The sequence below is a fragment of the Talpa europaea genome, assembly GCF_964194135.1.
Source record: "Talpa europaea genome assembly, chromosome: 6".
In the NCBI taxonomy this organism is placed as follows: Eukaryota; Metazoa; Chordata; class Mammalia; order Eulipotyphla; family Talpidae; genus Talpa; species Talpa europaea.
In genome coordinates, this window is record NC_140072.1 from 70,242,549 (window position 1) to 70,268,622 (window position 26,074).

General features: G+C 36.9%; 1 protein-coding gene across 2 annotated transcripts in view; it reads left to right on the forward strand.

The window, feature by feature from the left end:
- Nucleotides 1-23,337, forward strand: part of RTN4 (reticulon 4) — a gene marked incomplete at both ends in the record, with an annotated part of 50,098 nt that extends 26,761 nt beyond the window's left edge. For both annotated transcript variants that reach the window (XM_084234558.1, XM_084234559.1), the window contains 6 exons: nucleotides 10,309-10,516; nucleotides 13,874-14,012; nucleotides 21,695-21,764; nucleotides 22,241-22,287; nucleotides 22,488-22,546; nucleotides 23,295-23,337. In XM_084234558.1, coding sequence (XP_084090684.1) covers nucleotides 10,309-10,516; nucleotides 13,874-14,012; nucleotides 21,695-21,764; nucleotides 22,241-22,287; nucleotides 22,488-22,546; nucleotides 23,295-23,337 — 566 coding nt within the window. The remainder of the gene's footprint in view (nucleotides 1-10,308; nucleotides 10,517-13,873; nucleotides 14,013-21,694; nucleotides 21,765-22,240; nucleotides 22,288-22,487; nucleotides 22,547-23,294) is intronic.
- Nucleotides 23,338-26,074: the final 2,737 nt, after the last annotated feature.

Consider the following 26,074-nt stretch of genomic DNA (forward strand, 5'->3'; position numbering starts at 1 on the left):
TGAGATCTTTTGTAGCAATACCTTTGTAGCATCAACCTTAAATTCACTGATAAGAAGTTCAATTCACCTCTTTTTAGTTAAGCAGTGCATTTAGTATTGATTGCATTTAGTACTGCTTGACTTATCTCTTAAGGTACTGCTAATTTATTTGGTGTGTTTAGTTCACAGGGCATTTCCATATATGAAATTTTCAGCCTCAGCTAATTCCTTTTTAGGTAGATTTCATTTTTCTAATTTTACACCTAGGGAAACTAGGTCAAGTGATCAGTCAGGGTCATACTCATGGCAAATTGGAAGAAGAAATGAACTCGTTTCTTTCTGTGTCTTCTCTGAAAGAGTTAAACTTCTGTTGGGCACAGATCTTTTTCTGGACTATCATTCACCAACCAAATGAATGCTTACTATGTGGAGGTAAAAGGATACTGTGTGGTACTAAATTATAGTCACTTTCCTCCCAGTTGGGAAGAATTTAAGGAATGTGATTACTAATAAATATGAATGTGATTACTAATAAATAACGTAATGATTAATACAAGGATTATCATTGTGAATGACTAGAATTTTAAGGTTCTGATTTTTATGTGTTGATTCATTTTCTATTTAATTGCCTTACTCACTCTCCATTTAACTTCATTAAAGAGAACTTAATATTTGCTTGATTTAGGAAGTAACTATTTATGGCTGGCCATTCCCTGTCCTCTCAGTATTTTTAGTGCCAGCTTGTTCAGCTTTTTTTCCTAGATAAAACATTTAAAAATTGAAATCTGACTTAAGGCTAGTCAAGAAAGAGCCTCAGTAAGAATTTGATTTGAGGCAAGAAGAAATTGACTGACTCTTGGGTAAGGCATGTGTGTTGGCACTATTTTTAGCTGTGACAGTTTATGGCAAATGACAGTTAAATTATCATCAAGTGTAGGCAACTCTTCTTACTCTGCATTGGCCAAAAGTTTTTTTTTTTGTTTGTTTTGTTTTTAAGAAAACACTGCAGTGATCTTAAATCAAAAAACTTATTAAAGATGCTACTGCTTCAAGCACTGAACAAAACACAATCAAAATGAAGATTTTTCACATCATTTAAAAAAAAGTGGGGGGAAAAATAAAAATGGGCCAAATAGCAGAGTAAATCACTTTTTCTAAATGACAAGAATTTTTAAAAAATTGACAAGAATTATTTAGTAATCCATAAGCATTCCTTGCCAGCTATAAGAGTAAAGGTACTGTTAATCTCACATTATTATGAACATTCTATATAAAAGTAAAGTTGAGGCCACGGTAGGTTATTTTAGAATAATTAATGCTTCATTCTGAGATACAGAAAGAGGCTTTAAAGAACTGAAAAGTTAAACTTCCTTGTGCAATCCTTTTGTTTAAATTTTGCTTTCTTAGGAATAAATGGTTTCTCAAAAATTAAATTCTGCCTTTTAAAAAATTGTATCATTTGTAATTGAGGTAGCATTTGTTTAAAACACTGTGTATGATTTATAGGTCTAGTAAACTCTGCACTCTCAAAGAACTAATAAAGTGATTGCAGAGAAATCTAAAATTAGCATTCTGGTGACTTCTTTCTGGTTCTTCTTTCAAGGTCCCATTTATGACATTTTCAAATGAAAAGTCTTTAAAATGTTTCTATTATTAAGAATATGGCTAATAGGGCCTCCCCAGTGGGGCAGCGGTTGAGCACTGGGTTGCAAAGCTGCCTGCAGCCTCTGCAGCGCCTATTTGATCCCTGGCTGTTCCCCGGTCACCGGAGGAGGGTCCCACATGGCGAGCAGACCTCTCCTGCCGCCCGCTGCTCCCCTCAGCAGTGTACTTCGGTCCTTCTGCCTGCTCTGCTCCCCGCTCTGGCTCTGGTGAATTCTCTCACCCTCCCACACTTCTGACTGTACCCAGTGCTTGTATCAATAAATAAAAATAAATCTTAAAAAAAAAAAAGAATATGGCTAATATTTGGACAATGCAGCAAATACTAAAGAAGAGGGATAATGAGAGTGTAAAGATACTCATCATCCCTTCAAGGAAGGTCTAGTAAAGGAAGATGTGCCTGTAAAATAATATTATCTATTTTTTAAGTTAACTGTGAAAGTATTGCTATTTGTTAGTTAATAAATGTAGACATCAGAAAGTAGCTAAAATAAAATGTTAATCCTAAGCATATAAACATTTTTTGATGTTTCAAATATAAATTAGAAACAGTGCATGCCTTAAACTGGCAGAAAGTATATATTCATTCTCATTAGTTGTATTTATTGACAGTTTATTTGGTTCAGACTTTGCTCAGCTCTGGGGATAAAGTGGATAAGTAAAACAATATGCTATCTTATGGAGCTTACAACCCAGCAGAGAAACTTGTTAAAACAAGTAATTTTTTTAGTTTCCTTTTATTTCTTTTTAAAATAATACAGTTTGTTGATTTGTTAGTATATTTACAAAATTGCACAACTGTCACCATTGTCTACTTACAGAGTATTTTCATCATCCCTAAAAAAAATCCTTATTGGGGCCTCCCTGGTGGCCGCAGGCAGTCAAGCGCAGTGCCGTGACACTGTCCCCAGCCGCTGCAGACCATGGGGATACCCACGTGGCTTTGCAGACCTCTCCTGTCTTGCCTGCTGCTCCTCTCAGTAGCGTTTTTCATCTGTCTGCCTGTTCTGTTCCCCGTTCTGTCTCTGGTAAATCCTCTCACCCTCCCGCACATCTGGCCTATACTCTAGTTCTTGTATAAATAAATAAATCTTTTAAAAAACAATCCCTATTGGCAGTCACTCCCTATCTGCACGCCTCCCCAGCTATTCATCTACTTTCTGTCTCTGTGAAATTGCTTTTTCTAGGCATTCTTATAAACAGAATCATACACATGTTACCTTTTGTTTCTGGCTTCTTTTACTTAGCATAATGTTTTAAGGTTCTTCCATATTGTAGCATGTATCAGTAATTCATTCCCTAAGAATAACCCTTTGTATGAATATATTTTATGTATTCAGTCATCGGTTGACAAATATTTGGGGTTGTTTTCTCTTTTAGGATTTTATGAACAATGTTGCTGTGAACAGTAGCAAATAAGATTTTTGTGGACTTATGGGTAGCTTTGTAGTCTTATGGGTAGAAAGTTTTGTAGTCTTATGGGTAGAAATTCCTAGGAGTGGAACTGCTGGGTTGCCACATGGATAAACTGTCTTTAAACTTCTTGAGGACTCGCCATGTTGTTCACAGTGGCTGAATCTTACATTCCTGCTAGCAGTGTAAGAGGGTTCCAGTCTTTTTTATTACTTCTTGCCAATACTTTTTATAGTTCATCTTATTGATTTACCTATCCTTCTGGGTCTGAAGTGTGGTATCTGACTGGTTTTGGTGTGCACTTTTCTAATAACTATGCTGAGCATCTTTTCATTGTTTGTTGGTCATTTGCCTACATTGTTCAGAGAAATGTCTACTCACATGCTTTACCAGATCTTACTTGAGATATATCTCTGGAATACATAAATATTCCTTATGAGCATTTCTTTTATAAATCTTTTCTCCTATTCTGTGGTTTTCTTTACCACTTCCTTGGTGGTGTTCTTTGGAAAACAAAAGTTTTTAATTTTATTGCAGTCCCATTTATCTTTGTGTGTGTGTGTGTGTGTGTTTGTGTTGTTTTTTTTTTTAAAGATTTATTTATACAAGCACTGGGTACAGTCAGAAGTGCGGGAGGGTGAGAGAATTCACCAGAGCCAGAGCAGGGAACAGAACAGGCAGACGGACGAAATACACTGCTAAGGGGAGCAGTGGGTGCGGCAGGAGAGGTATGCGCGCCGTGTGGGACCCTCGCAGGCGGCCAGGGATTGAACCGGCGCTGCAGAGGCTGAGGGCAGCTTCGCAGCCCAGTGCTCAACCGCTGCGCCACCAGGGGAGGCCCCGTTTTTGTTTTTGGTGTCATCTAAGAAATCATTGTTTAATCCTAGTAATTCATGAAGATTTATGAATATTTTTTCTTTGAAGGGTCGTATAATTTAAACTTTTTAGATCTTAGCTCCATTTTGAGTTAATGTTTTTATGTCATGTAACATGTAGGTACAGCTTCCTTCTTGCTGTTGGGACACTCATTTGTCTCAGCATCATTTGTTGGAAAAAACTATGCTTCCTTCCTCATTGAATTGTCTTGGCGCCCTTTTTAAAATCAGTTCACCATAAATGAAGGGTTTATTTCTGGACTCTAAGTTTTATTCCACTGAGCTATCTGTGCAGGTACCATACTGACTTGATTGCTATATAGCGTTGTAGGAAGCTATAGTAAAAAGAAGTGTGAGTTCTCCAACTTTGTTCTTTTTTAAAGTTTGTTTTATCTATTCTGGATCCTCTTGTATTTCCTTACGAATTCTCACTTGGCTTGTGAATTTTTGTTCAAAAAGAGAAATTATTTTAATGTGAATCAATTTGGACAGTCCCCTTTTTTGTTAAAAAATATTAAAGGGTGATGGGTTTTGTTACGTGCTTTTCTGTGTCTGTTATCATCATTGTGGTTTTGTCCTTAATTCTATTAGAATATATTAATTGAACCAACATTGTTTCCTGGGACAAATACCATTTGACCATTGCGTATATCCTTTTTATATGTTGCTGGATTCAGCTTGTTAGCATTTTGTTGAGGGCTGTTATGTCTGTATTCATAAGGATATTGTCTGCCTTCTCTTGTATGAATTGGGTATATTAATCTCTTGATAAATATTAGAAACCGGTAGTATTTGAATATATTTATCAGAAAGCGCTTTAATAAAACTTTGTTAACAAACATTCTGTGTCCCAGTGAGGTACAGCTATCTTGGATAAACTTAAATCTTCTAAAATTTTTTCATAAAATTAACCTAAGGGAATTGTTAGAGACTGAAAATATTTATGAATGTCAATTAAGATGGCAAGTAACATTTTTTTAATCCTTTCAGTGTCACTAACCATCTAGTCAATTCCTTTGCAAAACAAATTCTTCTTTAACTTATACAATGTCTTCGGTAACAGTGTAGATTTCCTCCCAGACCTTACTATTCTACGGTAGATTAGTTTTGTTCTTTGTATGATTGTCAGTACCTTGTTTTCTTTTCTCTGTTATTCTCTTTTCTCCTCCAGTGTTCCAAGGGCCTGTGTGTGGTGCTCTGAGGGCATCCCTAGGGTGGTCCACAGAACCTGCTTTGCATAGCTCCAACAACTGTTTTACATATTTTCATACAATACGTATGAACTGCATATATGAGTTGCAGACTGGACCTTAGACATGACTATTCCTTTATCATCACCTTTGGAGAAATTGACTTGATTTAACCAAAAATACCAGAAATATTAACTTAGTTATAAACTTTAAATTGTCTGCTGGACCCACATACTTACTAAGCTAACAGATAGTATATTCTCTTCCCAATAAGCCAACTAGGAAAAGGCACTTGTGTTAAAAAGTATCTAACAGGAAAAGAAAGAGTTTTTTTTTTTTTTTTAAAGTATAATGGTAATTCTTTCTTGCATTGGAGGAGGGGGCTGATTTCACACGGCGTAGAAGGGGAACCAAGAAGCAAGTTAAAGTTATCTATAATATAACCCTACTCTAATGAAAATTCTGTTTTGTAGATAGCCTTTCCATTTTGTAACTTCCTGCTGTCATGAACGAGTTCATGTGGTACAGTACATCTACATCACTGTCTTTGATGGCTACATGCTATTCTTTCGCTATATTCTAATTTTACTGAGAGTCCCATGATTTTTAAAAGTTGCTTTCAATTTGATTATAGTTTTCTACTATGGCAAAATGCCTATCAAGTACTTTGGAATAGAGCTCTTTTTCACCTTTCATTTTATGTGAGGTATTTATATTACAATTTGTCCATTAACCTGTCTTATTAATTTTAGACTTTCTTCTTGCCTTTGTGATTCATCTCACATTAGTAATTAATTGGCTGTTACACTTTCATTGCTTTAAATTTGGTCTGATACATGGAAAATACGAGTTTTATCATTCAGAAACATGGGTTAGATTCCATAGTCCACTATTTACTAAGTGATTAGGGCCCAGTCATGTAAGATATGGGTCTCCCTTTCTTGTATAAAAGCTTCCCTCAGAAGGGTTTCGGTAATTGAAAGCGGTAATGTATAGTCAGTCTACAAACATTGTTTGACAGAATGTGAAATGCCCAGTAAATAATTGACTTGGGAATTAAAGGGAGTGGTGGAGATTGAGGAACGTAGATCTGCAACTTGGAAAACTCCTGAAATATCTATCAAGCTTTAAAAATGTGTAGTTTTCAGTCTTGTTTTTTAAACTTCTATCAAACTGTTACCTTCAAATTCCCAATCTGTGAATTCAGTATCATTATAATGATATAGTTTATAATTGCTTAAACAATTACAGTAATTTTATTTGTTTTCTGTAAGTTTTAATACTACATGACAAAAAGGTTTCTAGAAGATTCATTTCAAAAGTTTCATTTTATTCAAAGATTTGAATAAAAATATTTCAGCTTCTCTCTCTGCATTCCAAGAAAATCTATATCTAACAAGGAAGGTGATGTTTTAAAAATATTTGGCACAGGTACTTTTAGCAATGAAATCTCACTGATTTGAATCTTCTCATTGGGAATTTGAATGCAGGACTGGTGTGTGTACTTTTGTACTAATTGTGAAGCATGTTAGTTTCTGAAGAAAAAGAATAATCATAAAACTGAGGTCCAGAGAAATTGGAGGCTAACATTACATGATTATAGAACCAGCACTAGGATGTCTCTTGAATCTTAGTGATAGTTCCTTTTACCATATATACATCCTATAGAGAAACTATAGATTGATTATAAGTAGTTCCTTTGTAGTCATTGAAACTGTTCAGGTGCTAACTGTTGTGTTAGGTAATTTGATTAGGCATGAATTTATGTTGTATATATCTTAAAATCTAGGGTCATTTATTTCATAATCAGGTTTAGTGAGTAATTTTTAACGATGGTGAGGAATATTGAGGGTATCTGCATTTATTCTAACTTAACACCAATAGTAGTTTTAAACTTGTTCTAGAGCACTTTGAGACCAGACCTGTTTTTTATAAAGGAGCATTTATTCATATAAAAATAGATATTATGTACCTTACTTGCTGATTCTTTTAACAATTTTTTTTACACTTTAGTAATGAACATTTAGATAAGTTTTAAAATCCTATTCCATGTGTTTTATAAAGTATGTTCACAGTATATCAGCAGTACCATTTATTGACTTACAAGTTAATTTTTAATTTATATACTCAGTGCTTAAATAACTGGATAAGAAAGATGATCATGATTGTGGTTATATTCATAGCAACAACAAATAACAGATAATCCTAATAATATTAAGAATGTATTATATGCAATATACTTTATTAAGTATATTATAGTCATCATCTTATTATTGCTTTTCTTACCCTATCACTGTATCTTGTCCTTAAAAACTACATTAGTTATTAGAACCATTGTTAAGCAAAGAGTTATAATTAGGTCGGTACTTGTAGGTTTTCTAAATCCTTCCCATTCCTTAATACTCAGATCAATTTCTGTCTCTTTCACAATTCTCTAGATTTTTTTTTCTTTCCTGAATTATAACAATGTAGTATTTACTTCATAACTTTATTGGCATTGTTTTTATATATCTTCCTACAATTGGGGTATTTTAGAGTTGGCACTGGCCTTAAAGGAAAGTTTGTATCTCCATTTTTAGGTTTTCTAATTAATTCTACTAGATTAATTTCCGTGGACGTTATCAGCTCAGTAAGTGTTTATTGAATGTCAGAAAACTATTAGCATGTAAATCACAAATATGATGTCAAACTTGGTTTGAATGGAGAATGGAATAACTGTTCCCTCATCGTGATAAATGTTGCTCTTGCTATGTGCCGCATACTGATGGGCATTTAAAATATCTTTTTTTTTATTTTTTTAAATTTTTTTAAATTTATTTTTTTAATAAGGGTCGATTTTTTTTTTTTAAGATTTATTTATTTATTCATACAAACACTGGGTATAGTCAGAAGTGCGGGAGGGTGAGAGAATTCACCAGAGCCAGAGCGGGGATCAGAACAGGCAGAAGGACTGAAGCACATTGCTGAGGGGAGCAGCGGAGAGGTCTGTGCGCCATGTGGGACCCTCCTCCGGTGGCCGGGGAGCAGCCGGGATCGAACCGGCACTGCAGAGGCTGCAGGCTCGCAACCCAGTTCTCAACTGCTGCGCCACCGGGGAGGCCCAGCATTTAAAATATCTTAATTAGCACCCATGTAATATATACTAACAGAAATTCAGGACTTCATCATAACATCAAACATTTTACAGTTCATGTACATAATTTTCCATATAGAGATACCCTTAGTACCTGAGAGGATCTGAGGGTCAAGACCAACACAGCTCCCAGAAATGGGAATATTCTTTGCCATCACGTTTATCTTAAAAGGTATTGGGCCTCCCCGGTGGTGCAGCAGTTGAGCACTGGGCTGCGAAGCTGCCTGTAGCCTCTGCAGCGCCTGTTCAATCCCTGGCCACTGGCGAGGGTCCCACATGGCGCACAGACCTCTCCTGCCGTTCACGCTGCTCCCCTCAGCAGTGTACTTCGGTCCTTCTGCCTGTTCTGCTTCCAGTTCTGGCTCTGGTGAATTCTCCCACCCTCCCGCACTTCTGACTGTACCCAGTGCTTGTATAAATAAAAAAATAGATCTTAAAAAAAAAAGTAACAGGTATTTAAAATTCTATTTCAGTGTATTTATACTGGTTTTACTATAGTCATGTCCTCCATCCTTTCTCCCAGTTGTTCACAGTCCAGACAGTGATGAATTATGTTTAGCCTGTGAATACAACGGCCCTTTGGCACACTGCACAATAATTCTCCTTGGGTTGTATATAACCTGATCTTAGGCCACAGTCCTGTGATTATTTGATCCCCGCAGTGGCCCTGTGATGACAGGCCAGGGGCAGATTTTCTAAGTTAGGTGGTGTTTGATTTCTTACTATTAATAAAGCATTATATAACGGTTTAACACATACAGTTTTTCTTTGACATCTAAATTTTTGTGGTGTTATATTTATCTACTCCTTGAGGGAAGTAGCTTTTCAGATAATCTAAAGATAGTTTTCTTTTTGTCTTTTGCTCTGTAGGAAATTTTTGTTTTAATGATAGCCAGATTATAATTTTGTTAAATTTCTCAAAGAGATCTCTTAAAAGCATTTGTTAAGATGTATATAGTTCTTAGTAAAATTTAAATTTCTCAGCATTTTTAAATGAATGATTAAAAAAAAAAAAGATTTATTTATTTATTTATTTATACAAGCACTGGATACAGTCAGAAGTGCGGGAGGGTGAGAGAATTCACCAGAGCCAGAGCGGGGAGCAAAGAGGCAGAAGGACCGACCTACACTGCTGAGGGGAGCAGCGGGCGGCAGGAGAGGTCTGCGCGCCACGTGGGACCCTCCTCCGGTGGCCTTGAGCAGCTGGGGATCAAACCAGCGCTGCAGAGACTGCGGGCAGCTTCGCAACCCTGCGCTCAACCACTGCGCCACCAGGGAGGCCCTTTAAATGAATGATTTTAAAATATATTTTGTGTCACTGAATTTTAGTGAGTGGATGTTAAGATTTTTTTTCTATTTGAATATATGTCATGCATTTGTATGACTTAAAAAATGAAATTCCGCAGGATGAATTTTACGAATCTCGTTTTGGATTAGAAGTCTGCCATGTCGGGTTTGAGAGATTAATAATCTTATTCAGCCAGAATGATTTGGACATGTAGGACAGATTTTTAAGTGAAAAACTTCTTAATGGTAAATAGGAATAGATGCAGGTATTATACTAGTTTACAGTTTGAAAGGTGATTTAAAATGTGGGTTACAATTGGGCCTCCCCTGGTGGCACAGCGGTTGAGCGCTGGGCTGTGAAGCTGCCCGCAGCTTCTGCAGCGCTGGTTCAATTCCTAGCTGCCAGCGAGGGTCCCACATGGTGCACAGACCTCTCCTGCCACGCCCGCTGCTCCCCTCAGCAGTCGTATTTCGACCGTCTGCCTGTTCTGTTCCCTGCTCTGGCTCTGGTGAATTCTCTCACCCTCCTGTGCTTCTGACTGTACCCAGTGCTTGTTTGTATGTATGTATGTATGTGTGTATGTATGTATGTATGTATGAATAAATAAACAAAAATCTTTAAAAAAAAGTGTGGGTTACAAAGTTAATATTTTAGGTTTTGGTTTTACTTTATATAGCGATCTTATTTTTATATGTAGGAAAAATATAAATGTGCCAAATTGAAATGGATAATGTTCTAATTTATGATCTCTTCTTTTTAAATTTTTAGTTGTTGACCTCCTCTACTGGAGAGACATTAAGAAGACTGGAGTTGTATTTGGTGCCAGCTTATTCCTGCTGCTTTCACTGACAGTATTCAGCATTGTGAGTGTAACGGCCTACATTGCCTTGGCCCTGCTCTCTGTGACTATCAGCTTTAGGATATATAAGGGTGTGATCCAAGCTATCCAGAAATCAGATGAAGGCCACCCATTCAGGTGAGATGTCTGGCAAACAAGACATATATTGGCAATGCTGTGAACAGGATTAGTATTGAGTCTTCATTCTGTCTGTGGAGTATTTATTAGCACTTTAAGATAATTTCATATTTTTGTTACAACATTGCCCAGAACGAATGCTTTTGAGATGTTGCAAAGATCATGCCATAGGCTCAGGGTAAAAAAGACTGGGTTTATGTATCAACAGCCTAACTCTACTACTTGTTTAGAATATCTATATAATAGAAGTAGGTGTAGATTATCTAATTTCAGACATTTTCATCACAGCAAAGAGACACTGTGTACCTATTAGCAGTCACTAGTCACTTCCCCTCAACCCATGACATCGTGTCTTTAAGTGAACTTTTTCTCAAACATGTTAATTTCTCTCAGTAGGAAATTGCCTTCTGTTACCTAAGATTACTTCAGTTCTTCTAGATATTGTCAGATTAATTTTTATCAGGTACCGCTTTTATCATATTTTTTGGCATATGGGCTCTGTTCAGTATAGGATGAAGTCCAAATATAGTCTGTCTTGTCTCTCATCCCTTCTTGGATTTTGTGTCCACTTTTATGCTGCCTTTTTACTTTCCCCCATTGCTCTAATCTATTACACTTCTATTTGGTTCTGTTTTTTATTTTAAGACCTCCGTCTTTGAAGAATGTGTCCCTATTACTGGCTCAGAATTATCTGAGCACTCATTTCCTGTTGCACTAACTATAGCTTGAAATGTTCTATATTTTATCTACGGATATAATTTTTTCCCCAAAATAGAGGGTGAATGTTTATAAACTTTTGGCAAGGCATGTACCTATGTGGCATGAATAAGTACATAACTGTGTATTATCCAGTTGATAGTAATGGGTAAACTTAATTGATTTTCACACCTTCATAAGGAGCGCTACTAAATTATTTGCCATTTGTTTTTCTCAGCTTTTCTCAATGTATTGATGAAGTAATGCAGCTATCTAAGTTTTGGGGGAAAGAGTATTTATTGAATGCCTTTTATAGGCCTTTTATAGTTATAAAGTAAATTCAGCAAACATGCCAGTTTTTCCTAGTTCTCCAGTCACACAGGTGAGGATGATATCATACCATTAATATCTAATACCTATGGTCGTTGGAAAAGAGTGACAAATAGTGTTTGGCATTGCATTGAAATCACATAAGAGCCAGTTGAACTGTCGTAACTACCCACAAGGCATTGATTGGGGGGGAAGGAGGGATTGCTGCTTTTTATGCCCACTGGCCAGCTTGTCTTCAGTAAGAACAAAAGTAGTGGTACAAAGAGGCGGTAAACAAGCTAAAGTTCAATCAAGCCACTTTCCTGCATTTCTCAAAGCTGCATAAGTAATTGCTGATTTAAGTGTAGATATGAATCTTTGAATATTTTTAATTTGTAACATAGTTGGTTAATAAATAACAGTTGTCTTACTGTGTGAGAGATCATTGTGGCAGTGAAGATAGATTCCTGGTCCTTAGCAGTCTATACTGCAGTAGCAAAAATATATAACTATCCTAATACTAAAAGAATAATACAAAAGAAAGTGTTGTCAGAGTTACATAGTAAGGTCTTCGGGAAGAGAATATCAGAAAGAGGCTTTGCATTGGGTGGGATTTGAGGTGGGGCTAGCAGACTAGATGTGCTATCAGTAGAGTAAGAGGAGAACATTGTGGATTAGAGAAATTGGTGAATTACAGGCATTAAAATTTAAAAATTTTTAAAATGGCCCATTTTTGACTGCAGCATAGTGAATAGTGGGAAATGGGTAGGAAAGATGTAGGACAATTGGTTGAAAAGTGGGAACCATAGAATGCCCAATGTTTGAACCTAAAAGGATTTAAGAAAGTATATTTGTCTAATTTTACATTTGAGAAATCCAGTTTTTAATGACCCATAAAAATGAAATGCCCTTTGCAAGGTTTTATAGCCAATTAGTAGCTGGCCTTCTGACTACCACCTGAGTTCAACCTAAATAGTACTGTCTAGCTCAAATAATGTAATCTGTCATTGGCTGAGAGAATGGATTAGGATGCAGACAGATTGGAGATTGTTTTGAACACAAATAAAATATTCCTGTTTGTAAATAATGAGTACTTAAACTGGGGTCATAGAACAATATGTTAAAAAGACGAAGAGAGATATTTGACGCAAATTGCAAAGGTAGAATAATGAAACAAGGGGGGACTGTTATTTCCACTGTAAGTAACTGTGTCTACTGACATGAGTGACTGGGTAAGATACTACTTTCAGCAGATAACAGATAATGCTGAGCACTTGTGATTTGTTTCTACTCTGCCCAGATAAAATGGCGTCATTGAAATAGTAATAAGTGAAGCAACTCCTTGCATTCCTGCATACCTGACTCCATTCCCCCGTTTTGTCCTTCTTCCCTCCATTACAGTTGTCTTCTTAAATTTAACAATTCTAAGCTATTTTAGTATAGATTTTTGGCATCCAAAGGGTAGGGACTATTGTCTTTTATTGGGATTGCCACTATCCTTTTAGCAGCAATTTCACAATCTGGGGCTTGACATATTATTGGGCAGTGCTGAAGACAAGGCTGAGAGAGTGTAATATTTGGAAATGAATGGGATCTTTGTTAGAAAAATGATTAGACAAAATAATGTGAACCTGAAGGAAAAAAAACAAACCCATAATGAGCCTCCCCTGGTGGCGCAGCGGTTGAGTGCTGGGCTGTGAAGCTGCCTGCAGCCTCTGCAGTGTTGGTTCAATCCCCAGCCCTCCGCGAGGGTCCCACATGGCGCACAGACCGCTCCCGCTGCTCCCCTCAGCAGTGTACTTCGTTACTCTGACTGTTCTGTTCCCCACTCTGGCTCTGGTGAATTCTCTCACCCTCCTGCACTTCTGACTGTACCCACTGCTTATATAAAAAAATAAATAAATAAATCTTTAAAAAAGCAAAAAAACCAAACCCATAATAATTACCAGCATTTTATTGAGTGCTTTGTTATGCCTGATTGTTTTAAGTATTTTAACTCTTGAATTCTCCTGATAATCTGCATTTTATAAATGAGGAAACTGAGGTTTAGAAGGAACACTAAATAACTAATAAAGTTACACAAATAAGTGGCAGAATTTAAAATTTGATCTCAGATCAATCTTTCTTCAAAATGTATACTGTTTTCTAAGTCAACTAATTGACAGGGCATATTAATGAAATACATTGTGTTTACAATGTGATTTTCTACATTGTGCTTAATTGGAAACAATAAGCTTTATAGTAAAACGTTTTATTAATATCTTCTTTCACAGATATATAATTGCTAATGGACAAACATCTAGGGAAAAATCATTGCTATACGTGACAGTTCTGATATGTTTTGTTTTCTAGGGCATACTTGGAATCTGAAGTGGCTATATCTGAGGACTTGGTTCAGAAATACAGTAATTCTGCTCTCGGTCATGTGAACTGCACAATAAAAGAACTGAGACGACTCTTCTTAGTTGATGATTTAGTTGATTCTCTGAAGGTAAGTTTGTTTATTTTTAACATACCCCAGATTTAAAGTGAAAGGAGTTGAGTGAAAATTCTGTTTGTCCATATTCAAGTAAATAATTAGATGAAATCATGTTACTATAAATTTGTCATTTAAAATTTAGAATCTAAAAAAAAATAAATAAAATTTAGAATCTAAATATTTAAAATGGAGAAAAGTACTATTCCTTTAAAAGCAAAACATTATAAATTCTTTTGGAAAACATAAGGATTAAACAGAAGAGGAAATTAAAGGAGATTTTCATTTTAAGAATAGCGATTATATGATAGATTTAATACTAGGTATGATCGATTTAATCTGCTTCTCTTTGTTATAGTGTCTGCTACTTAATTTCTTACCATGGGTGTGATTCATTTGCATATAAGCTATTTCATATCTTGAACTCTTTCTTGGAATGTTTATTATGGAAAAACTTTAATATTCAGAAACATCTCAACTAATCTTGAATTGGTAATCACTGGAAATTTTTCTTTAGTTTTTGGATTGTGCTACCTGGCAGCTGTTAAGAGTCTCACCTTGTACATAAATTCTCTCCCAAGTTTAGAATGGCCCAGAGCAAGCACTAAAGTGGTCATGTAACTTGAACCCTAAGTACTGGGACTTAAGTGCTTTTCCCTTACATAGACCTTGCTATTTGTGTTTTGTGTGGTGGATCCAGTGATTCTGCTTATTAACACAGACTCATTTCCAATGTAAGATATTAAGAAATGTAGTATGGTGGTAATTACAATTTTTTCTTTTCCAAAAGGTAGGTACTAATTTGCAGTTTATTATGCAAGCAGAGGATATGATAGCAATAGGATTGTTGGGTATTTAGACTCAGTGAAATTATTTCTAAACTAGTCAGAAGAGGTTTAAATGCTCAAAATACTTATAACAAACATCTTAGTCTTATTAAGCCAATAGATGGACATCTTTTTCAGCTGTGTGCTTCTCTCAGGTTAAGACTTGGATAATATTAACAGTACATATAATTTAGTTTCATTTTATTATATCTTTTGTATAAAGTGCTTGCATCTAGTGTCTTAAATTAAAAATATAAAGAGCATGATTATGCTATTTGGGATGTTTAATTGGTTTCAAATGAGAACAAATGAAAATATTTTGGAATAAGTACAACAATAAGTACAAATTTTTTGGAATAAGTGAAGTACAATCTTGTACATATAGATCCTAGAAGAAACCACTTCCAAAGCAATCTTTACAGAGAAGTTATACTTGCTATGTATAACTTGTAGAACATGCGTGACACTCATTGAGAGGGTGCCTAGCGCAGTCTAAGATGAAGGGTCTGTGAGTACCGATTGAGGAAAAAAACTGTGTAAATAGTGACAGAGGTTCAAACAGTAAAGGGCTGTATCTGGATTTAGTAGTCAAATATTGGTGTGTGTGAAGGCGACTTCAAACAAAGGCACCATGAAGCTTGATAGAGGAGAGAGTTGTTTTATAGACTTAGTAAAAATTGTAGCTGACATAGTCCAAAAGTCATTCTTCATCATGTTTACATGGTGTAGCAGTGAAGGCAACTGTGTATGCCTGTAATGTAACATTTTTCTTGAGAGAAGAGGCATTCCTGAGCAAATTTACTTTTTAAAAGATTTATTTATTTATTTACTTATTTATTTACTTATTTATTTATTTATTTATTTATACAAGCACTGGTTACAGTCAGAAGCGCGGGAGGGTGAGAGAATTCGCCAGAGCCGGGAACAGAACAGGCGGACTGAATGAAATACACTGCTGAGGGAAGCAGTGGGCGGCAGAAGAGGTCTGCGCGCCATGGGGACCCTCGCCAGCGGCCACGTATCAAACCAGTGCTGCAGAGGCTGCGGGCAGCTTTGCAGCCCAGCGCTCAACCGCTACGCCACCAGGGAGGCCCAGCAAATTTATTAGAAAACAAAAAATTGATGAGAATGATGTACTATGGTCCAAAGTTTAGAAATTTGAATTTAAAGCTTCTACTATCTTTAATCCAAATAAAACTTTCGTCAGTTTATTGTTACTTACATACAGCCCTCTGTAAGCTATCAGAATATTTGCAAATGTTAGAGGAATATGAAAAATGTTAGAGGCCTGATTAAATACTTTAAAGTCCTTTTGAACCTATTTTACATAAATATTTGAATATAGAGTATGAGGAAATTTTATTAATAAATTACTTTCATGAGTGTATGGACAAGACAGGCCACTGAGCAGGTTTTCTGATCCAGCAGACCAGGTAAAGGAGGAGTCAGAGTCCTCAGTGGCTTTTGCAGGTCTTTTATTTAGATTTACCAGGCATATGGCTGGCAGGGGTGATGGGGGGCCAGGAGGCTGGCAGTCCTCCCAGCCCCCAGCAAATCCTCACTCTCTCTGGGCTCTCTGGCGTTCTCTCTGCTTCTCTTCTTCTCTCGGCTCTGTTCGTTCTTGGCTTCTGCTGGCGTCCCCATGACGCCGCCCTTATAAACTCAGACTCTCAGCCCAGGTGTACCCACTTCAGGGGCCCGCCATCAGGCATGCATTCAGGACCACAGGGTTCCCTCATCTATCCTAATGGCGGGAGGGCAGAAAAGCCTGACACTTTTTCCTTACCCTACAATGAGGTAAATTAAAAGTTTTCTGTTAAATCTTGTAAGACTTCTTTTGAAAATTATCTTAGGGTTTTTTTTTTCCTTTGAAGCAATTATGTTGATGAAAAAGAATAAATGACAGAAATTGAACTTGATTAACTTTTTTTTTTAAGATTTATTTATGCATATAAGAACTGGGGCGCAGGCCAGAGGTGAAACAGGGGTGAGAGGATTCACCAGAGACAGAGGGGAACAGAACAGGCAGAGTGACTGAAATACACTGCTGAGGGGAGCAGTGGCTGAGTCAGGAGAGGTCGGCTGTGCCATGTGGATAGCTCGCTGACTGGGGATCAAGCACAAGTTGCAGTGGCTGCAGATAGCTTCATAGGTTGCGTCTTAACCCCTTGCACCACCAGGGAGGCCCCTTACTTCATGCCCATAAGTAACTGCTAATTGGAAAGAACCAAAGTGACACATAGATACCTCCTGGAACACTTTACTTTTACTATGTTTTCTTATATTTTTCAAATATTATTTCTGAATATTGAATAAAAAGACTTCCATTAGGAAATAGGATATATTTTTTCTCCTTAAGGGTTAGCAGTAGTTTTGAAAAGAAAAAAATTAAAGATAAAAACTTACGTGCATGGTTTCCCCAAGTAGTTGTTTTAAGGTCAGAGGTCAGGGAAAGCTGCTTGTTGATGTCCACAGAAGGCGATACATTCAGGGCTCCAAATAAGTATAGTTGCTTCAGATTATTAACACATAGCATGACTTAGTAGTTAAATTTGCAAAATTTTTTGTGGCCAAAGTAAGGTGATAGGTATGAAGTTTTTGTATATAACTGTCAATATACATGAAGGATCTTTCTTGATAAATCTTGTTCTGCTATATGGGGGAGCTTCAGTTAAACCTTTTCTCTCTCTCTCTCTTTTTTTTTTTTTTTAAATATATGTGCCTGGTTCTAGGTCTCATCTCTTTTTGGTAGCTGACTTGGACAAATAAAAATAAGACATTCTTATTTTTTATTTATAAAATATTTCTCTAACTATAACAAATTTACTTACATAAACTGAATATTTTTAAAGTTCTGCAGATTTATCCTTTCAAATTGTTACACATTTGTTTTGCACCTTTTGCAGTTTTCTGTGATCGTCTAAATCCTGGAAAGTATTACAGATGTCCATAGCTTTGAGTAATAATTTGTGTCAAATATTAATGGGCAAAAACACTGACAGATTATTTCTAGTTCTATTCAGTACAGTTTATTTCAGATATTAGTATAAAACTTCATTGTAGCCTAATGTTTTGAACAGTTATTTTAAAGGTTATATTATTTCTTAAAGTGGGTTGTACCACTGACTGTCAGAAGGTGGAGGAGGAGGAGTGGAAGGAAGTAAAGGAGGCATGTTCTCTAGTGGCATCGAGTTGAGAAGGCTCTGTCTGCGTCCCTGTCTTGGAAATTCCGGTGCTTGTAGTTTATTAGTCTCAGATCAGAGAAGTCAGAGATTGGACACTTTAACCTAGTATAGTATCTGCCTACCTTGTTTATTTTAAATAACTTTACCACCAGAAGACAAGTATAAGATAGTTGAACTAACCAGCTAGTTAGGTATAATTCTGTCCCCGTGATTAACTTCCTATGTAAGGGACGTTTCCTGTTTTAAAAGTTGATTCTCAACCTTGACTGCTTTTGGGACCACCAGCGAATGGCGAAATTTACTGATAGTGGGTGTGGTGGTCCCATCCTCTCAAATTCTGATAGGATTTTTCTGGAGATAATGCCTGCAAGAATCACTGTTATTAAAAGTTGGGTATTAAGTTATGAACCCCGGCCTATAGTTTCTCTCTGTTCTGGGTGCCTGTCTCCCCACCCTCACTGAAAAAAGAAAAGCCTGTGAAAATTCCTCCTCAACTTTGGAGCTTCCTGAGTTACTCTTAGATTTATTAGAGGGTTCTTGCCTTCTGAAACCTCAAATTTAAGAAGCTTAGTGATTTTACATACTACAAACTAAGACCACACATTTAGGAGAAGTCTCTCATTTTTCTGTAATGGGGTGTTGGATGATAAAGACGAGATTCTATGTGACAGTTCTCTGTTAGTATTGCTTCCAAGAAAATTTCTAGCTGTGGCAGCCTGATCAGGCAACCCTAATGTTCCAGGATTCAGTCTTACATCTGAAATTGAGCCAAAAAAGGCCTGAACTCTAGAAATGGGTGACCCAAAAGAACGTTAAAGGGCTCTTAGGCAGTTAATTAACATGCGCATTTTGACAGTTTCCTTTCTGGATTCTTTGTCTCACAGAAAAAATAAAAGGGAAGTAGGCTAGAGAAAAAGGAGAAACAGTCAAAGTGATACTAATGCCTGAGACTGAAGATGTTTTTTAAAAGGTGAAATTTGAAATGCAGACAATGCAGAAAAAAATTTGAAAGTGTCAGTATTGCCAAAGTAATTTCTGAAATTCTGTTAAGCATCCTTCCTTCATTTTCCAAAAAAATGCATCCCCACCCAGAGGTGAGACATCTAATAAAATTCTGCCGAGTTTTTTAATGAGATATCTATGATACAGAGATAAACTTAATAGCCTTGTTTCCCTGGAAGAAAGACAAGGCATGGCCCTGGCCATTTTTTCAGTATTTATGAGGCCTTATTTGCACTGTGGCTTCATTCTGTTAGGGGGAAGTGATGTCCTGAGTTAATCCCATACAGGCTTTGTGGACTCCATTTTGTATCGGGGTTGCTCTACAATTCCTCCAACCTCATTGTTGCCCACAGAGGTGAACTTTGACTTGGTTAAATATGCATCAGCTGTAATGTGGTAAACTATTCACCATGGAGTAACATGGAATTTGTAGTTGCACAACAAGAGCTGCCTGTTGGCTTCTTTAAAGTGTTTAGTGACCTTTTTCTGCCTCTTATGGTAGCATGCACATTCGTGATAAGTTCACGCTAATAATGGTTACTCTGTAGGAGGTTTTATAGCAGAGCAGGTTCTGGAGTCCAGTAAATCTATCTGAGATCACTGACTTCTGCCTATTGGCTTAATCTTTCTGTATCTTGGTTTCCCACTTCTTTGTGGATAATGGTATTTAATTTGGATTTAGGATGAGTTTTAACTGACCTAATGTATTTTCAAGAATATGTGAGTTGCTGCTATTGTTACTACATAGCAGTTCCAGCAGTGCAATTGGTAGCTGCTAGTTCTCACTGCAACCCCTTGCTCTTCTGATGTGTGTTTTCTGTAAGCCCTTGTCCCCAGTGTTTTGTTTTGGGTACTGAAAGTGTTAAATTTTCTCCAGACTGCTGCATCATATCCAGACTTTGTTGTAACATCTAAAAACTCTGTGATAGCACATAGGGATGTGAATTCTGGTTTCCCTTAAAATTAGGAGAATGTGATTGGCCTGAAATATTCCATGGCAACAGCTGCAAGCTGGGTTGTGGGTGCCCACTTGAGGTATTTCTGTCTGTATACCTCAGGCCTCAATCCAGCCTCTCCTGGGATATTTATGGCACTTGAAGCCTCCTGTTGAAGTTCTTAACCTTTGTCTGGATAAAGACAGCTTTTAGGTGTGTCCTCCAAGTGATATTTGACCCTCAGGTGGCCCCGTGTGAAGTTTTGGGCTTTCCTTGTGGTTCTGGAGTGAGACCTTGTTATTAGTGACTTAATGACCAAATTAGGACTTATTTTTAACGTGTGTGTATGTGAACATCTGAATTTTGTGTCATGGGTAAGGGTGTCTGTTGTTAAAGCCATTTATTCTAAAATGTGGAAGGTTGACTCTTCCCTTTAGACTTGTGGATGTGGTAGGTGAAAAGAGTCTGCTGCTCTATAGCTAACTGCTCAAGTGAAGGCTATATTTAGTTCTGCAGCAGAGGTCTGTAAAAGCAGCGGGAAAGACTTCCTGACTGCAGTCATGCTTCAGTTCTTTTTACCAGTGGTGCTCAAGTGGTTGCTAAGACCAGTGCAGCATTTAAATTTTGATTTTTTTCAGTTGGCCAGTGTTATGCTTGGCATTTATTCACTTGAACATTAAATTCAGTTGCAGGTTAACCCAAGTGTTGCTATTTGTAGAACTGACAGTTGGTGGAAGAATTCCAAGTGTCTTCCTGATTTGCAGTAAACATGCTTGCTAGGGTTTGAATTTCTGCTGTAGGCTGGATATTAATCAGTAATGAAGGTGTTCTGAGTTTACTGAAAGAATGAATTTGTGGAGAGAGCTAAGGTTTAGATAAGGGGCAGCAGACTACTGCCTGTTGAGCTCATGGCCTCTTTTTGTATAGCCTGGGAGCTCAGAATGATCTGTAAAGGATGGTGTTCAGGTATAACAAAAAGGATAATATGACATTCTAAGTGGCCCACAAAACCTACTATGTTTACTAAAAGCAGTTTTTCGATCCCTGCTTTTATTCTCTATTGTCTGCATCTGCCGTGGTAATAATTGCACTTACCGCATGAAGTTAAAAAGAATCAGTGAGTTTATATTTTTAAAGCATTTAAAACAGTGCTGGCATTAATGGAATACAAAACTGTATTCAGAATAATGATCAGTTTTAATCATAACTATAAAAGCTTGAGAAATCCTCATTCCAGAGTTAACTATGGTTGTTAAAACATGGTACAATAGACAGTGCTCTGATCCTTAGTAAAATTCTAGAGGTGATAACTAGTACCTGAAACCTAGTCTCCTTAATAAGTACTGTCTTCTTGTTGCTATTTAGCTATTTGAGATTTTAATGTCCAAATTACTCAACTTATATATAAGGACTGTTAAAGATGCTGTTAGTACTTTAAAGTCAGTTTTATAGTCAGCCTTCCCATCTAAAAGCAAGGTGCTGTTAGAGCAGGGGGTGGGGAGGATGTACCATTGCTGCATTTTCTAATGTCAGAGAAAATATCAACTACTTGGTAGCGCAGACTAGAGAAAATGGATCTAATCTATTGTCTGAAATACTGATCGAAGCTGGTGACTTAAAGGGAGATATATACTTTACCAAATCTCCAAGGACTATGTCTAATAAGTTATCATGTAAATGGGAAGCTTTTATTTGAAATCTTTACAAGAAAACTTTGTTTTCAATAAGCTAACATTATTTTCTTACAGTTTGCAGTGTTGATGTGGGTATTTACCTATGTTGGTGCCTTGTTCAATGGTCTGACTCTGCTGATTTTGGGTGAGTCTGCAAAACCTGCGGAATGAAAATTTGCGTAAAAAAGATCGTGTGTAGGAACTTAGAAACATTTTAGAGGAGAATATTTTCATTGTAGGAGAAAAGAGTATGTGATTGAGATTGTAATCTTCAGATCTCTTTAAATAAATTGTTACCGTTTATTGAAATGCTACCTTAGTTCTGAAGACTGTGCCAACTAACCACATACTGGGTGGCCTCATTATACAGGGTACACTCACACATCTGATCAGGGATGGCTGTATTTATAAAGTCTGTGTGACACCTTTTGAAGCCAGAATGGGTCCTGTAGTCTCCCTTGGATAATTCTCACTTTGCCCCCCTGGGAGTGGCTCCCCATAAGCAAAGGCAGCCAAGGAGAGCCTTGGGCGTTCACCTTAAAAGTTTTGCCAGTTTGAGGATATTTAGTGTTCCCTAAATCATAGCAGTCTTTCTGAAAGATTGTGTATTTACTTTTTCAGCTCTGATTTCACTCTTCAGTGTTCCAGTTATTTATGAACGGCATCAGGTAATTTCTCAACTGTAGATTTCAGTACACAGAGCTCACTCTATTACATGGCACTTACCAAGTATCAGTGCTAGTTTCCAAAGCCTGATGAAAAATGAGAAATGTGATTTCTTTAGCAATTCATTTGTTAGAACACAGTAATGGTTAATCAGATTCTTTAGCAATGCTAATTTTCTAATTCTCATACATTTCTCTTTCAGGCACAGATAGATCACTATCTAGGACTTGCAAATAAGAATGTTAAAGATGCTATGGCTAAGTAAGTATTTAAAATCTGCAACTTTTTTTTTATACTAAGGAGAAGGTACACTGGACTTGGTAATAGTACTAGGTCTACGTTCAGGGCTTAATGAGTAGCAGATCTCCATCAGATCTAAAGTGTGACATCAGAGTTGCTAAAAAATTTCTAACAGTTGGATCATTCATTTCTGGGTTTACTATGTGTATTTAAGTCTAATAATGAGGCCAATGTGGCATAATTATAGCTTGTAGTTTGACAGCCTTAGGATTTCATGTCTTGTATAAGCTAAGCAATATTCAGATATAGATGGTTCCCAACTTAATGATGGTGTGAAAGTGATATGCATGTAATAGAAACCATGCTTCGAATTTTGATCCTCCCTTGGGTCATTGACGTGCTCTGTTAGGCTCTTGGGGCTGCAAACCGCAACACAGTCAGCCACGCTTCCCCGAGGCAAACCAGCGCATTACAGATTAGCTCTCATTGGTCTGTACTGAAGTATTGTCAATTATGTGATTAGCTCTTTATGATAAATAGGCTTTGTGTTTGCTGGTTTTGCCCGATAGGCTGACACTGAGCGTGCCTAAGGTGGGTGTGCTAAATCCATTTTTTACTTATATTTTCAATTTACAGTGCATTTATGGGTATGTAGAAGTTGTTAGTGAGGAAGTTCTATCATTCTTGAGAATGACATTTGAAGGAACAACAAAAATACTTCAAAATTTTAAGTACTTACATTGACCTATTTTTCCCTCCTTGTTTGTAGAATCCAAGCAAAAATCCCTGGATTGAAGCGCAAAGCTGAATGAAAAAGCCTGAAATAATTAACAGTAGTTTATCTTTAAGGGGATCTTCATTTGATTACATGGGGGAGGGTCAGGGAAGAATGAAGCCTTGACATTGCAGTGCAGTTTTACAGATCTTTATTTTTAGCAACGCAGTGTCAGGAAAAATTACCTGTCTGACTGCCATGTGTGCATCTTAAGTATTGTAAGCTGCTATGTGTGGATTTAAACCGTAATCATATTTGTTTTTCCTATAGGAGGCACTGGTAAATAAAAACGATCCGAGGAAGCTGTATATTACACTTGTTGCAGGTAGTCTTGCTGTATTTGGGGAATTGCAGAGAAAGTGGAGCTGAAAAACATAACCTTCTTTTCACAGTTTGTGCACTGTGTATAGTCTGTGTAGCTTGATGCAGATTTTCTGAAATGTTTAGACGAGATCATACCACTAAGGCAGGGATGATATAAACTGCCTTTCTGGTACGTTCTAGGTGTATTGTGAATTTTACTGTTATATTAATTGCCAATTTAAGTAAATATAGATTATATATATATATCTATATAGATAGTGTTTCACAAAGCTTTGACCTTTACCTTCCGGCTGCCCCACAGTGCTTGAAGTGCTTGATGTCAGAGAGTCATTGGTCATAATGTCTGTAGTTCCAAAGCGCATAAGCTAGTAAAAGAAAATACATTTCCAGGAGCACTACCATCTGTTCTCAACCTGAAATGCCATGCACTTAGAACTCCTCATGTAAAAACTTCATTGCACAGACTTACTGTAGTTAGTTATGTCACAGACTCTGAATCTATGGACTTCCCAAAACGTTTGCAATTATCAAACATTGTTATGCAAGAAATTATAAAATGAAGATTTATACAATTGTGGTTTAAGCTGTACTGAATTAAATCTGTGGAATGCATTGTGAACTGTAAAAGCGAAGTATCAATAAAGCTTATAGACAAATTTTGTTTGGTCTTTTGGTTTCATTAAGCTGCAGCAGGAATGCAAAGGGGAGACTCCATAGCTTGTGCTATGTGCAGCTTATGGTGCAGCTGTGTTTACTTTGAAAACAAAAATTAACAGAGCATATTTACATAATCAAATTTATTAGACACATACCAAAATGATATTATGTATTTTTATACTTTGATAACTGAAAATAAATCCATGCACCAGTATTTGAATATTTTAACATAAAATCATACATATAAATGTTTGTTTACAAATAAGATTTAAGAAGTTTTCTTGACACAGACACTATTGCTGTTTAGATATAGTTGTACATATATCATTGTTTTTCCATGTGGTTATTTCAATTCAAGATCCTATCAGTGTGAAAGGTCAGTGGTACAATATAGGCAGACATGGTCATCCTCACATCACCAGTCACGTGGTTACAGAAAACACAATTAGGACTGTGTACAGACTCCAGTTGTGGGCCCAGCAACATACCAGGGGATTAATGTAAGGCATTAATATTAATAAACTGGCATATAAAAATAGCTGAATGAGCGCCCTAATCCATTTGGAATGCTGAAGCACTTCTGTGGTAAATGTTAATCTATATTTCTAAACAGAGAACTGCTAATAGTAGCTCAAGATTCAGAACTTTAGTTCGCTGACCATAAAGACTAACTGGTGTGTCTGTGTTGAGCCCCAGTCCCTCCTGCCTGCCATCCAGTGTGTGCGGGCAGCCCCTCCGCAGCCGCTGGGTCAACCATAAAATGTGACTGAGGTGGTCTAGGGACGTCTGGGTTAATGTCCAAGTCACATTCTGTCATCCAGCCAATTCTGAGCAACTCTAGACTATTTTGATTTATAATCTTGATTTATCAACTCTGTCTGAGATGATCCAGCCGTGACGTGACCTGTATAGTTCACTTGAAGCAAATCAGTGGAGCCAAGTCTCCCTCACTCTGGGAGTGATCAACCCAGCGCAGCAGTTGGTCACCTCAGTTATTAGCATTTTTAAATTTAATGTGACCAATCAAATTACCCTCCTATACCCACTTGCGGGTTTTTTTGGCTTCCACTTTGTAGTAGGTTTGTTTTATTTGAACTCTTGTGGATTCGTAGGTTTGGCACTAAACATAACAAAAACCTGTTTTACCTCCTCCCTCCTGAACTTACGTTCCTTCCTGTTCACCTCCCTAGAGCCACCACTTCCTAAGCGGGTAACATATTTCTCACTTAGGAAGCCTTGACATAAACACCTGACGTGGGTGACGCTGGGAATCTGCTAAGGGTCCTATAGCCCTCCTCAGTTTTGAAATTTTAGCACCATATGTAGAAAGGAGATAATTTGTGGGAGGTGAGACAGCAGCCCACACAACTGGAAACTTTCAAAGGCACTTAATGGATATAAAACTTTGCAAATGAAACATTAAAAAATTAAGTTTCTCAACTTTTTATACATGGCTCATTTGGTTTTGAAAGCTAAATATGGAGAACAGAGACTCAATATTTCTAGTACTTCGGTACATCTAACTTAAATTGTCTTACTCAACTTATTTGTAAAAATGAATTATTTAAAGTATATAGAAACAATAGCAAAACATCTTCTGTAAAAGTTTTGATGCAAATCAAAAGCTACATATTAGGGTAACTGAGGCTTTTAATTTTGTCTGTGGGCTACATTATTAGGATTTTTTGTTGTTAGGACATAGTTTTCAGTCTCAGAGGCAAGCAGTCTGAACATTCTAGAACTGACCTTCTTTCTTGGCATTAGGAGACTCCAGATGACGGGAGCAGCCACAC